The sequence below is a fragment of the Triturus cristatus genome, chromosome 12 (genome assembly GCF_964204655.1).
Source record: "Triturus cristatus chromosome 12, aTriCri1.1, whole genome shotgun sequence".
Taxonomy (NCBI): domain Eukaryota; kingdom Metazoa; phylum Chordata; class Amphibia; order Caudata; family Salamandridae; genus Triturus; species Triturus cristatus.
The window spans coordinates 664,647,786-664,663,508 of record NC_140595.1 but is presented as its reverse complement, the minus strand read 5'-3'; the positions used below and the strand labels follow the sequence as shown (position 1 = coordinate 664,663,508).

The 15,723-nt window shown below is 38.7% G+C and overlaps 1 protein-coding gene across 2 annotated transcripts in view; it reads left to right on the top strand.

Moving 5' to 3' along the window:
• LOC146780066 (meckelin-like) overlaps positions 1-15,723 on the top strand; it is a 400,358-nt gene that overhangs the window by 70,024 nt on the left and 314,611 nt on the right. For both annotated transcript variants that reach the window (XM_085637891.1, XM_085637890.1), the window contains exon 5: positions 8,475-8,529. In XM_085637891.1, the coding sequence (XP_085494017.1) occupies positions 8,475-8,529 (55 nt within the window). The remainder of the gene's footprint in view (positions 1-8,474; positions 8,530-15,723) is intronic.

The following is a 15,723-nucleotide window of genomic DNA, read 5'->3' as shown; positions in this document are numbered from 1 at the left end:
GCAGTTAGAGTTATATATATATATAGAGTTATATATATATATATATATATATATATATATATATATCCACGCTTCCAGTCCTCCTTCTTATAAGAAAAGACACAGCACTCACGGGGTCGAGTCAAGATTTATTGTGACTCACAACGCTAAAAAACCAGAAGCGTTTCGGGTATGCCTTCCTCAATGGTTTACAGGCATCACGGAAGCCGCCATATTTATAATACATTACATTGCCACCACTTCCGTGCAACAACAACAAACAAAGGACTAGCATGTCCTTGTAATCACTAACGCCATATTGTAATGGTTTTTCTAAAGCGAAATGAAATGCGCATTCGTTGTGCTCAACTGCTGGTAGACACAGAGCTTGGTTTAAATAAACGCAAATTGTCTAAGATAATAGGCAAGGAATGTTAATGTAAAAATCTCGCCCATAATGGGCCAACATTAAATATTCATATATATGAGATCTATAATATTCCTCCCACGATCCATATCGACACAGTGGGAAATCAGGATCATGTCCCATTTATACATGTAAATACCCATGTTACGTATACTTGCCTAGATTTCCAAAACAATTTGCAAATTAATTTACAGATTAATACCGCCCTGAATGGGCCAAGACTCCCAAGCTCCTCATCACCACATGGGAGTACACAATCCTACACTGATGCAGGAAAGGAAAGAAAAAAAGAAAATAAAGAAGAAAAAGAAGAAAAGAATGGAGGAAAGAAGAGAAACTTTCATAATCAATTGCTAGGATACATTTCCCAATAAATTCATGTTATTTTCAACCAATAAGATAGTTCAAACAATTCATAAGAGCAGTACAGTTTGGATAGTCAACTACTAGGATACATTTCTCAATTTATTCGTATTGTTACTACCCATAAGAGATTAAAAGTTTCCAACCAGTTCATTGGAACAGTACAGTTCATGCAGTATACATTAGATAGGGAGCCCCTTACCCTAAATGTACGGTAAGTTCCTCATTAGTGTTGAGTCCCCCGGGGGTCTTGGTACCCAAATCTATAATATATCTTGATTCGAGTCTCCTCAATCTAGCTACCCTATCCCCTCCTCTTATATTGGCCGGCACTTGGTCTATTGCAAAAAAGGTTAATAAATCGCTATTGCAATTGTGGTACGTTTGAAAGTGTCTGGCTACGGGGTATGTTGTATCTCGGTTTTTTATTGCTCTTGTGTGCTCAAGTATGCGGATTTTGGTTTGGTGAATAGTACTACCAATATATCTCAGGCCGCATGGGCACACAAGGCAGTATACTGTGTACGGAGTGCTACAAGTCAAGAATTTTCTAATGTATCTACAATTATGGGTTCCCATAGCCTCATAGGTAAGGACCTTTTTAGAATTTTTACAAGATTTACACTTACCACATGGATAAAAACCATGGGGTGCCTCACCAAATGGTTTGGGGACTTTGCGTACAAAGTGGCTCTTGGTTAAAGTATCTCTGAACGCCCTAGCTCTTCTAAATGTGAGCATGGGTTGTCTCGGAATATCTATACCAATAATTGGATCATTCCTCAGTAGTTTCCAATTTTTCTTCAGCAATGTTCTTAGCTCTCCCGATCCATTAGAGAAGGTTGTAATCATCCTAAACTGTTCTTTAGTCTCTACAGTTATTTTTGGTTTGAGGAGTTCATCCCTAGATTTCTGCTGCACTTTCTCAAGGGATTCACGTAATGATTGTTCATTGTAACCTCTGATTTTGAATCTCTCTATGCTTTCTTCTGCATAGGCTAAGAAGTCAGCCTCATTGGTACAATTTCTTTTAATCCTCAAAAATTCCCCGTAGGGGATGCTTGATATCAATTTGAAAGGATGACTGCTGGTAAAATGCAAAATTGAATTACCAGCAGTGGTCTTCCGAAATAAACGTGTGTTAATCTTGTCAGCATCAATAAAGACTTCGAGATCCAAGAAGTTCACACTAATTGAACTAATCTCCGCTGTGAATTGTAGATTGTATTGGTTATCATTAAGTATCTCCACGAACTGTAAAGCAGATTCTTGTGACCCTCTCCACACTATAAAGAGGTCGTCTATATACCTGTACCAGGCTACTATTTTTTGTGTCCATTCCCCATTGGTCATAGATCTCATATATATGAATATTTAATGTTGGCCCATTATGGGCGAGATTTTTACATTAACATTCCTTGCCTATTATCTTAGACAATTTGCGTTTATTTAAACCAAGCTCTGTGTCTACCAGCAGTTGAGCACAACGAATGCGCATTTCATTTCGCTTTAGAAAAACCATTACAATATGGCGTTAGTGATTACAAGGACATGCTAGTCCTTTGTTTGTTGTTGTTGCACGGAAGTGGTGGCAATGTAATGTATTATAAATATGGCGGCTTCCGTGATGCCTGTAAACCATTGAGGAAGGCATACCCGAAACGCGTCTGGTTTTTTAGCGTTGTGAGTCACAATAAATCTTGACTCGACCCCGTGAGTGCTGTGTCTTTTCTTATAAGAAGGAGGACTGGAAGCGTGGATATTTGGCGGGCGCACCCCCCGCCTAACAGCACCCGTTCGAGAGTGCGAGACACTGGTGCGAGTGCAGCGTGGATATATATATATATATATATATATATATATATATATATATATAGTAGGTAGTTATAGTTAGAACCCAGTTTCAATAGGAAAAGCATTATTTGATTTGCCTATAACTTTGGCGTTGTTTGACTAATCTTCATGAAATGTTCCTATCAAAGTAGGTTCTGTGTGTCATGGAAAGTTTGGGTGTGATCCATGCAGTGGGAACTTCGAAATAGGGCTGCGAAAAAAGGGTGGGTTTGTAATGTTAATTCCGATAGGAATGGGCTGTCGAACCTATAGCCCGAACTGCTGGACATAATTACACCAAATTTGGCTGAAAGGTAGATGTTGTAATGCAGAGTGTGCTTTTAGTTATTTTATGGAAATCCATTCAGTAGTTTTTGAGAAATTTAATATCAAAATTATAAATATTTCTCTGGCCACAGATATTTCACAGTGGTTTTGCGATTAATTGCGACTGTGTGCACCAACCAGAATGCTCTGATTGGCTGGACGCAACCAGAACAGAAAATTGCAGCCACCATTTTATCATCCGGGAATTGTTCATAGGGCTGAAAATTTGCGTGAATGCTAACATGCGATATCGCAAGGACATCACAACCATCACAACGTCTTCGCGAATATTGTTGAAAATGTATTTAAAAATGTATATTTGTACACACTCACTGTTCACTGTCTCACACTCATGTATGCACTCACAAACTCACTCAGACACTTACATACCCTTTCACATATCCACTCACGCACTTATACATCTAGTCACATACCCACTCAGACACTCATGCACTCACTCACATACCCATTCAGGTACTTATGCACCTACTTACAGACTTACTCAGAGAGTGATGCACCCATGTACTGACCCACTCAGAGACTCATGCACCCACTTACAGACCCACTCACATATGTTCTCACAGACCCCCTCATGCACCCAGTCGCAGATCCACTGAGACACCCATATAACCACTCACAAACCGATAGAGTTTCTTCCACACTCAGTCACAGAACATCTGAGGGACTTATGGACTCAGTCACTCATACACTCAGAAACCCACACACCCACTCAGAAACTCACTCAGATATACACAAACAAACTCACTCACCTAGTCCACTCACAGACCCGCCCAGACATTCGCCCTTTAAGTCACAGACCCACTCAGACACTCATGTATGCACCCATTTGCTCATCCTCTAAGGGACTTATGGTCCTGCTCTCAGACCCATGGAGACACTCATACACTCATACATCTTACTCACGGATCCACTCAGACATTCACACACCCATACAGTCACTCATAGATTCACTCAGAGACTTATGCACCCAGTTAGTTATATACTCAAGAGACTCATGTACCCACGCAGTCACACTCACAGACCCATACACCCACTGACAGAACCACTCAGACACTCACGCCACCAGTCATAGACCCACTGAGAGAGTCATGCACCCACCCACTCACCCACCCATTCAGATACTCACTTAGACACTCATGTATCCACTCACAGATCGAGTCAGACAGTCATATACTTACAAAGGCACTCATGCCCCTACTCACAGATTGAGTGAGAGACTTACTCAACCAATCACAGACCCATTGTTACACTGATGCACCCACTCATTGATGTACTGAGACAGTCATGCATTTCATTACAGAAGTATTGATAGACTCACGCATTGTCTCACAGATCCCCTCAAATACTTATACAGTGAATTAGAGACTTAGAGATACAGTGAAGCATGCAGTCTTAGATTACACTGAAAAAGTTATGCATTGTGTTATAGAGATATTAAGGAAGTTGTGCATGCTATTATACAGTCATTTAGATAGTTATGTGTTGATTTTAATTCATTTTGCAGTTATAAGTTTTGAATGTGGTGGTGGCTATTGAATGTCTGCATTTGTTTTGTCATTCCGTGACGTATTTATGGTGATCGCAGCTACCGACTTCATCATGACACCTGGCATCACGGCAAAAAACGAAAATTGGTTTAAATGGTTGTTTTTATGTAAACTTCCTACAAAAATGTGACTTTAAACAGGGCAGTAATAAACCCCTACAGGCTAAAATACTGTAAAATGTGTGCATAGGAGTTTTTCACCCCCTAAAAAAGGTGCGATTATCGCGGTTACCGAAGTTATCGCGACTCTCGGCACCATCGCGAAAATAAAAAGTAGGGTTCAAACACACTTACTAAAAAAAGTTACTATAAATTTGTGTGCAAATATGTTTTTGAAGCAGTGATGTGATTAGTAATGTGTGTATTGTAATAGAATTAATTTTCAAGTAAAAGTTTTTTAATGTGGTGGTGGTTGTTGAATGTTTGCATTTGTTTCGCGATTTCACAACGTGATCCCAATCATCGTGATGTTAGAGCAATTTTTCAAAAAGCATTTTTTGACAAGAAAATTAAAAGAAATTTTGCCTCTTGGGTGGCTCTGACAAGAGCCTTTTTGTTGAGACTGTGTATAAGACAGCTACAGATAAGACTGTATGCAGAGTTTCAGGTTGCACGATAACAGAAAATCGTCTTTGAAGACGAGTTTTCTGGAAACTCACTTCAAAAATATGAGTTTGAAAAGTGCACCTATAAAACTCTACTGTTAAATGTACTGTAGAATGTGTCTATATATATATATGTTTTATACTTTGTACAAACCGCACGGTCTTCGGGACTACCGACGTCACCGCAATGATGTCGGTAGTCGCAAATCAGATTTTGTTTTGTAAAGGAGGTTTTCTCCTAAATTGATCACAGAAAGAAAAGGTAAAACAATATCTTACTAAATATTTAGAATTAAACTTTATTTTGAAAATGTATTTAAGTGTATTTTTCAGAATGTGAAATGCATTTGCTGATCACAGATTCTCCACAGTAAATGCGACAATGTTGTGCCGACTCAAAAAATTCTCAAAAATAAAACAACTTATTAATGTACTTTCTGATAAACACATACCAAATAAAAAATGAGTGGTATATAATATAAATGTAATATACCATGTCTAATTATACAAAGAAAATATGAAATACAAAGAGGCTCTCTTAAAAAAATTGATGTTACAATTAAGAAATAAGACTTTTTTTTAAAACCTTATAAATTCACTGAAAAAACCAAAGGTTACAGGGTCGTTATAGTTAAGCTGACGGGGGCGTGAGTTATAGCTAGCTCAGCTAGCTATAACTGCCTGCTGAATTTCTCTGGTTTTGTATGAGTGAAATGTCAGCCTAACTATGAAGTCCCTGTAACCTTTGTTTTTTCAAGTGAATTTCTAAGGTTTTTAAAAAATTCTATTTCCTAACTGTAACATCCCTGTAACCTTTGGTTTTTTCAGTGTAAATATATATATTAATGATTAATTATTATTATATTAATATATAATCAAATATATATATCTATGTCTGATCATCATGTGATCAAGCTCGCGTGATGTGAGTGAAACGCGTCATGGCAGGCACTATGCCTGGTTATTTAGTGGCGAATATTCTATAATAATCTTCACTGCAGCTCTGCCTAACACAACGTTTTTGTGACTGTTCCTTGAGCGCAACGCGGTCCGTGCCTGGGTTTCCTAGAAGTGATAGTCAGGCCAGGGTTTGGAGATATATATAGATATATATGTATTTATTCACATACACATTACGTACTGGCGGTCACCAGTAGGTAGTTATAGTAAGGACCATGTTTCCACAGGAAAAGTGTTTTTGCCTATATATTTGCAGTTGTTTGTTGAATTAACACAAACGTTTTGCAAAAATGTGTCAAGTTGGGTCTTGTTGTGCATGGAAAGTTTCGGGTTGATCTGTTAAGCAGGAGCCGGAAAAAAGATGTGTTTCCTATGTTAATTTCTATAGGACCTTTAGTCGAAGCTGCAGCCTGAATCACTGGATGGAATTACACCAAATTTAGCAGAAAGGTGCATTTGGTTATGCAGATCACGCTTTCAGTTATTTTGTGTAAATCCATTCATTAGTTGTTGAGAAATTTAAAAAAATATATAAGTTAGTGATATCTGTGGCCATGATGCCTTAGCGAAAGAAGACAAGCTTGTGCAGGGGAATGAAGAGCTCTGATTTTCTACCAACACTTCAGGTAGGAAGTGTTGGCTGCCATTTTGGGACTTGGTATCAGCCAAGGCCCTCTCCAAAAACTTTTGAAAAAAAGAAAAGGGGACAGGGTAGAAATACCCTGACCCCCTAAAGTTGGTCCTGGGGACCCAAAGGGACCCCGTAATGCCAAAGAAGCATATTTCTTTCTTAATTTGCCACAAATTTGTGGGAGGAAAAAATACTTGTTTTAAATTAAGCCCCTGGGTGGGCCAGGTCCCGGGGGCACATCCACTGAGAACTTATCAAAGCCCTAGGGACCACCACCTCCCCGGGGCAAAAGTAATTGAATAAATTCATGAGGCCTGCACAGCCCATCCTCAGCCCTAGGGTCTGCCACCTCCCTGGGGCTAAAATGAAATTAATGTGGGAGCCCGTGGGGCACCCCCACAGCCCCGGGAAACACCACCTCTCTTGGGCTGTGTATTGTAATGGAAATGCAGAAGTTCTAATTATACTTCTCAAGTAACCATAACTCGTGCTCTAAGGTAACTATAAGTCGTGCCCCCACCATGGACAGTTTTCTCATCAGTAATTTTATTGGAAATGTTAGTGATATTATCCATGATGTCATTGAAGATGTCATGACTGGTTTGGGATAAATAACAGTGCATGGTGAGTGTGCAAGTTAGTTATCTCAGGGCACTAGTTATAGTTTCTTGAGATATGTATAACTGCTGAATTTCTATGGTTTTGTGTGTGTAAAATCTGAACCGAACTATAACGTCCCTGTAACCTTTGTTTTTTTTAGTGAATTTTTAATGATTTTAAAATTCTATTTCCTAACTATAACGTCCCTGTAATCTTTGTTTTTTCAGTGAATTTCTATGGTTTTTAATGGCATTTCCTAAATATAATGTCCTTGTAACCTTAGATTTTCAGAAAAAAATCTGTATATGCAGCTAAAGATATATGGGCATATAAACATGCAAAAAAACTTACTGACAGTGATATGAAGTAAATGCACTTCATATGTACTTACCTCAAAGTAACGACTCACAACGTAATAAACCATGATATAACAACCCATATGTTCAATTAAGCATTTAAAGCTGAAAAACACAACAAGCAGAACATTTGTTTAAGTGGGTGTCCACAGAAAGGTTGCAATCATTGCAGATTCCATGGTTCAGACGTGATTTGTGTTTCTATGTTGGGCTGCTAGTGTCTGCCCAGAAGTATGCGTTCCATTTGGTAAGGCTATTTTTTTGTGCTAAGAAGTTCAGGTTCAGTAAAAAGATTCTGACCATTCTCCATCTGACCACAGAAAGACCGGAATGCCTAGTTTTAGCGTTGCCTCTGTTTGTCAATCCATAGATCAATTGTGTGTCTTCAGCATGCATGTAAACTTTGTGCATAAAATAGTTTTAGCAGTTTTGCTAAGGGTAGCATATAGAGTACATGCACATTTTCCAATGTCAGATTTATGGTCTACCCATACAGAACAATCTTTCTCTGTGTATTTTCTAAAAATAGGATGGCCTTAATAATGTTTCCGAAACTTGCGCTGTAAGATTCAGCTAACTAAACATATATCCCACTGCAGCATCTTTACTCAATATAATCAAATATAGCAAAATGTGCTTGTTAGCTTTCAACTGCTAACAAGAAATCTGCTTTTTGAGTATCACAATCCCCAATGTTTGTTTTAAACCACCTTTCAGTTTATTATTCTTTAAACATGCATGTACTGCAGGAATACCACCATTGCAATGTTTGTGATCCACTCACTTTGATATAGCAGCAACTTTAGCAATGTTCTCTTTTTCCCAGGTGTGTGCTGTGCCAGCAGACATTTACAGAATGCTCTTGCAAACCTGAATTTAAAGTAAGTGTTTTTCAGGTCTTTCAGTGCATCTTAAGCCCTGCCCAAGGCTCACATGATTCGCCCATCACACACTATCCCATCCCATCCCAACCCAAACATACAACTTATCCCACAATCATACCATAAGACAATCCCTCAAATACCATAACTCACACCATGACACCAGTATACATCATAATATATACACCCACACTTAATAAACAGTATAATGCACAAAACTGATTCGAACAGAAAAACTCATCACTTCCTGATACACTCACACCACCTCACACACTCTGAAGGGTACCATCATAACACAACATGCATGAAATGTCTTCCGACCACCACTACACCATTGAATACAATGTCACACATCACATAATTATAGACCATCAAACACAGACCTTTAGTTAACCACAAAAGAGGAAATGAGGGATGCAGCATCTGAGTACCTTCTCCCAGTTCACGTATATGATCTCCATATGTACTCTAATTTGAAAAGAGGATAATTATTATAGGCTGAGTTTTAAAAGCAGTGACTGTACTATTCTCTTACTGTCATGTGTCATGAACCCTCAACCAATCACTATGGCACACTTCCTCATAGGGCCTGTTTCTAACTCATGTCCATCAGCATGAGTGGCTTTAAACTAATTTATGAGGGAGTACTTAAGACTGAAATGGTGTAGTTATGTTGATGCTATCACTTAGCTTGAGGAGTGAGGCGTTTGAGGGACAGAAAGGAAAAGGAAACCCTAAAATTAACTTAAGCCCCTCCATAGGCTTTATTGTGATTGATTTTTAGAAGATTAAAAGGACAAACAGTCAAACATTTTTAACCTGTGCCATAGGTGATCATATTTCAGCCCTTTGATGTGGTTGGGGCCCAAAGACCCTCTCTGCCCTGCCAGCAGAGACTATGGATATTGCCACTTGGTATTGGTCAGCGAAACGTGATGTGAAAATAATACAATTGTGTACAAAACTTAATGATAGCTAAGTATTTGTTGGAGGGTTATCTACCAGCAGAGACCTACCTACATAAGGAGGGAGAAGAACAAGTATGTGTGATTAAACATAAATAGCTGTATAAATACCAGAAGATAACAGTGCATTTCAGTCCAGTTTACCAGTGTATTTCAGTTCATTTTATGCGAATAAAGTTAGTGAGTTGTGTGGTACTTTACACATAAGCAATGCCACCTGTTCAAGTGAACAGTCCTCTAAATGTATCAGTCAGGTCCACACATACAGATACTTGAGCAATAACTTGACTTGAGTATTGTGAAGTCTACCCACATTGTTTAATGGGGTAAATTTACCCTCACAAGCAAAATAATCCCATATTAAGATTGAGAGAGAAAGGGAACTGTAATATAGCCTGTTGTGGCGGGCTATACTGGCCATTAAAGACCCACTCTAGGATTAAAGGCTCTATTTAAAATTAAAACATTGGAATGTTGGGAGCTCCATTTAAAATAATGCAGTGCTCCGGGCTTCTAATGGCCGGTAGAAGCCCAGAGCTCCAATATTCCAGTGTTGTCCTTCACAGCTGTTGCTGTGAACAAAGGCCTCAGAGAGCCTGAGGTGATTTCAATCCTTTATTTGTTAGAACATTCTGCCCTCTAGTGGCAGGACGTTCTAATAGCCTTATAACCCTCCATAAGTGGTCTATACTGGCATTAAAGTCCAAGGAAGGAGATGCAAAAACCAGTGTCTCGGTCTTTGACTTCGAGAGAGCCAGTTGCTGATTTATTCTAGAACAATTTCTCTTCACGACGATGTGCATTATATATTACACCTTAAAAGTTCAGCCTGCATTCGCTCATTTAAGTACCCTTTTGCACTGAATAAGAAAACAGCTTAGTTTCCTGTGGGCTCATGTTTACATCTCCTCTCATATCATATTTGTCTTGATGATGGTCTCAAGGATTCCTAACACTTGAGACCAAAGCACCAAAGTAAAGTCCACCTCTTTATTTTATTATAATTTTTCTCACTTACGGATGGACATTTCAAATTTTGAGAGTGGAATTGACATATGTGATTATGGAGCTTATTGCTTTACTGGGATGATACATTGTCGATGTATGTTTAGATGTTATCTGTGTTGAACCCCTTCTTTGTATATTTCTAATAGTTTTTATATAATTCAGTCAATAGATATGCCTATTGTTCGTTATTTCAAATTTTCAGAATTTGATTTATTTCAAAATGTTTATATGAATAACCTTATTATGCTTCTTTTTGTCAATAATTGGACATACAATTTATTTTTAAACTTTTTTAATTTTCATATGAATGATTCCCTTGTTAGTCATTTACCTTACTATAACCAAGACCCAGGCTCACAAGTGGTCACTGAATTGCCATTTTTCTTTAAACTAATGGACTGCAGCACATGTTTTGCCACCACTAAGATGACAAAGTAAGACATGACTGCTGCCTGCTACTAGTGGCCTGACAGCAGGTTTAAACTTCAAATTTGACATGTCTATATAACCCCTTTCGACAAACCTAAACCTTCCTTCAGTATTAATAAGTCACCCCTAAGAGTGCTGTAAGTGCCTATAAGGCTAGGGGTACCATATTTAAAAGATGAACATGTAAATATTTCATGTTAAACATTTCCCTACAGTATCAATGCTCTAAACGCTGTTTTCATCGTAGCAGGGATAGCCGTAGGATATAATTGGGAATACTTTAATAAAGGTTATAGTTATTTCCACTTGGGAACCAGATAAAGGTTATTCCTGGAATTTAAAAAAATATTTATTACAAACCAAATTTATTGGTAAAGCCTGGTTTGTAAAACATATTTTTTAAAAGGTACTTTTAAAAAGTTACGTTTAGTCTGCCTAAAAAAACCTCTAGAAGCCAATTTGCCTGAGCTTCCGACTGTCACCTAGGAGCTGAATAGCTCCTTGATTAGCTGAGAATTGGCTGACAAAGAGTGGAGACAAAAGGCCTTGGGAATGGGGAGGTGTTTTGTTCCTCTGAGAGGATAACCATCTAGGCTCTGACCTCTTCCCAATTGTTAAAGGAGTATGTAACTCACACCTGGGCCTGCCCTCTCTATTGTCCTCCTATCCAACCAGGCACCAATGCCAGTGGAAGAGAAGCTGCCCCCAGACCTGGGTTCGATGGACCACAGGGGAGGGTTTGTTTAACTTCTTTTTTTTTTTTAACTGTTTTGGTACTTTTAAGTGCTTTACACTTCTTAACATAAGCTCCTCTACTCTGAGCCCAGGTTTAAATTACTGAAAGTTTTACAAGGCCTAATAAGAACAGTACCATTGTTACTTGTGGGGGACTAACATACACCCCAACTAATAAATCCCCTTTCTCACATCAAAGTGCATTTGTATTTTCAAATGGTTGCAGTTGTGAGATATAATAATTCTGTAATCTCCCACATAATAGGCCAGGGGTGTCCATTCCTGTACAACTGATCAACTGTAGTGTGCTTTACCACGTTCCTATTGCTGTCATCATACTTCTGTTGGCATACAACACTGTACACTTTCCCTAAAGTTTCTCTTGTTCTTAGTCATAAGATACACTTCTCAGCAAACGGGCAAAGCGGGAAAACAAAGGGTGCAACACCTTTGACCTTACAGTGGATGTAGGATGTGTGAGGCGGCTTGTGGTTGAATTCAGTGTTTACAACGTTGTTTCTGTATGCGTGTATTTTTAGAGTGTGAAACCAGTAGCTCTGCAATGACTTGCAGTGCATGAGATTGGCATACATAAAGTGATTTAAGAGTGTGGGAAGAAACCTATCCGGTTTGATTAGTGATGGAGTTTCAAATCCTAAATCTGTAGCTGAAGAAAACCTACTATCTTCTGGTCCACTTTTTGCCCATGTATCTTCTCCTTTTTTCTTACTGGTTCCTCTATTACTGTCTGTTAATACCTTCAATCAACCAGCCCCTAGCTAGTACGCTGGCACTAATGAATGCAAAAGGCTCTAAATCATCAAACGCATAGCGGTAGCAGAAGCAACATAATGCTTCTGTGTCTTTTTGATGACATCATAGGAAGTAACAAGGAGTTGGCAAATATTCATCTACACTAACTAGCGAAATCACTTATTGATATCTTGGTGTCAAGCATGGTTAGTATATTGTAAAACCACATTGTTATTTTGATTATTATCTATTTGGTATTTTTGTACTCCCAAATTGACTGGAATATGTATTTTATCATGGAAATTGTGTTTTTTAAGACTGTACTTTTATGATTTTAAACAATCGCAATAAAGTTTTCTTGATGATGATTTCACAAAGAAGTACAGCGTTTCCTGAATTTGATTGCGGTTGTCATTGGTAAACTGCCTCGATGCCGGCTGCCATGGATCCGTTTGCAAGGAGTGGTGTTTCCCTGCTGTCACCTAAGTAGCAACAGGGAAATGCATTGGCCACTGCTCAGCCAGGGTGACTCCTTTCTCTTATCCCAGGATTTCCCAGAAGGAAATAGAGGATGGCACCACTGAACAAAGGATAACCACCAGCTGCTGCACCCAGCCCCCTGGTCAGTAGGAGAAGTAATGCTGCAGTGCAGTGCCCATTTTATAAAAACTGTGCGATCTTAACTGATTGTGAAACTTGGGGGCAATTTTACAAGGATTTGCAAAAATATTTTGTAAAGTTGCAAAGCTTCAATCGTTTTCCTTACAAAGTAAACCAAATAGACTGCTAGTAAACCATGACTGGCATTGGATTCACACACCCAACTACTGAAACCAGAACAAGCTGATAGTGTGCTTGATTTTAAAAGATCAAAGCGGTTACAGCATTCCCTGGAGCCTATACATGAAAATGTAGTGCTAAGAATTCCAATCTCCGCCTTCAGTTAAGTTACACCCCTGTAGGATGCTGGTCCTTGTGCCAAATGAAATCAAATTCCTTGGCTGGAGCATCCTCTCCTGGACTCTGCCCAGCACAATGCTGCATTCTTACAGGTCACCTATCAGACGGCACACGCTTTCTCATCACGAAAAATACACGTTTGGTCTTCTCAATAGCTTACAGAGGTCTTTTGCATCCTGCACATTGCTTACCCATAAATAAATAAATTCTGTATTGCTTCAAATTACTTAAAATCTTTGCAATCAAAATGAGCCATAATCTAAAAAAGGATAGAGTAAAATGACGCAAGATTCCTAGCATTGTTTAAATACGGAAAGTTTATATCCTTGTCAATCTCTTGCCAATGTCCCCAGAGGTGAAGTACATGGTCATGATATTTTGTACAATTTTATCAAAATACTATTACATCACTGGGAAGATTAAATCATTTGGTGATTCTTAGAATGTCCTATTACAACTTCTTAAATGTCCTCACACACAAATAATATCTTAAAACCAAAATAGTTTACCGAGCTAGCTCCTTTATGTGACAAATGTTATCAGAAGTGGTTGAAATTCCGTATTTTAAAAACATTGGTTTCAGCACAGTATGTTTTTCTGTCACGAGCCCAGGGCAGCAACTGAGTAGGTGCAAGAAGGATTCCTTTTTATATTTTTAGAATCTGCAATGAGGGCTGATGGTTTCTATGTCATTCCACTTCGATCTGACGTCATTAATAGGGAGGATCATGAATCTAGCTCAAAAGATGCAGCATTTGTCGATTGTTTTAGATTATACTGCATACATTCTTTTTTGTAGGATGGATAAAGTGGCTATACAGTTCACGTTTCGCTAAATCTGTATTTTGTCAGTTGAAGCCTCTTCTCTGAGTTTGAATTCCAAATAAAAGCAGGCTTCAGTCAAATTACTTAAGTCAAGGATTTTTTTGTGCTGATGTTAAGTAGCCAGACCACAGGCTGTCATGCTATTTGAAACATTCTTTTAGGGCCACCTTAAGCAAGTCTGGATTAGCTTGCATTGCAAGTCAATAGTATTTGAGTCGGCCAAACTCCATGCGTATCTGAGTGCAGCGGGGGTGCTGTGGTAATTGAAATAATCTTTTGAAGGCGATGCATTGCCATTTTTCGAAGTCTGATGACAATTTTGATGGAAACGCTCGATGGCCACAGGAGATACTAGGTAGAAGCTTAGCTCCATTGACCATAATGATGGCGTCTGCTGTTGGAATATGCAGTTGTGTATTTATTTTGCACAATGCGAAATTAAGCTACCTGCCTTTTTCTTGGTCTCTCTCGGATTAATCTTTCAATTCCCTGAGTAAATAGTTAGATCCCGAAGTATTTTTATGTCGATCTGTAAGCTATCTTCACCGGACCTAGATGCCATGTTTGTTTTGATTCATTCTTATGTGTTCCAAAAACTTCACCTTGGTGCCACATTGCTTTCCATTGGTTGGTTTTTATTGTTACTTGTATTTGATTGCTTATTAATGTCTTGCTCCCTTGGAGCACAGCCTGGTTACAATCCTTTTGCTTGGCTGACTTGTACCCTTCCACTGCTCACTATCAGGGAACTACGTTTTTTCTTTTTGTTTAAGCAAATTATGAGAGTGCCTGTGTTTTTGCCAGCTTTCTCCCTATTGTACTTCTTCTCCAATGCGCTTCTTCCCTAATGCGCTTCCACCCTGCCAAATCCCCACCTCGTTGTGCTCCATGTTGCTCTCTCCCTCATATACTTCTTGTTTTCTCTCATTTGCTTCTCTCCTGCCAAACTTCACCACGTTTTTTTGTTGATGCCCCAGCCTCCTGTGTTGCTCTCCTTCTTGTATGCTACTTTTCTCTTCCTACTCCCACCTGTCTTTTTATATTTTTTAATATTTCCCCTTAAACACTCCCCATTCATTTCTCCTAACCACCTCTCCATAATCCTGCATTCCTTTGAATATTTTTTGGAGGGCGTGGGAGCAAATTGTCGCCGACCCTTCCTCCTTCCAAAAAAGCACTTTTGCACTACACCAATCTAATCTTTTTACTTACAGATCCATCTGGAATTGGTGAATACAAAATAATGTAACCACCAACCTTTTGTAGGCAAGTGCATGCTAGGTGACGTATGGTGTACTTGAATGAAGATGCACTATGCATATACGTTATTGAGCTTGAATGCACCTACAAAAATATGCAGCTTAGTTATCATTTGTTGTCTTTATTTTGGCTGATGCTGCACACCATCAGCAAAAAAATGATTTTGCCAATGATTTAGAGCATCACCAAAAGACATTGTAAAGCCGATAGGCCCTAAAGGCGAGACCTATTGGCTTTGCCAATGTTTATTTAAATAGTT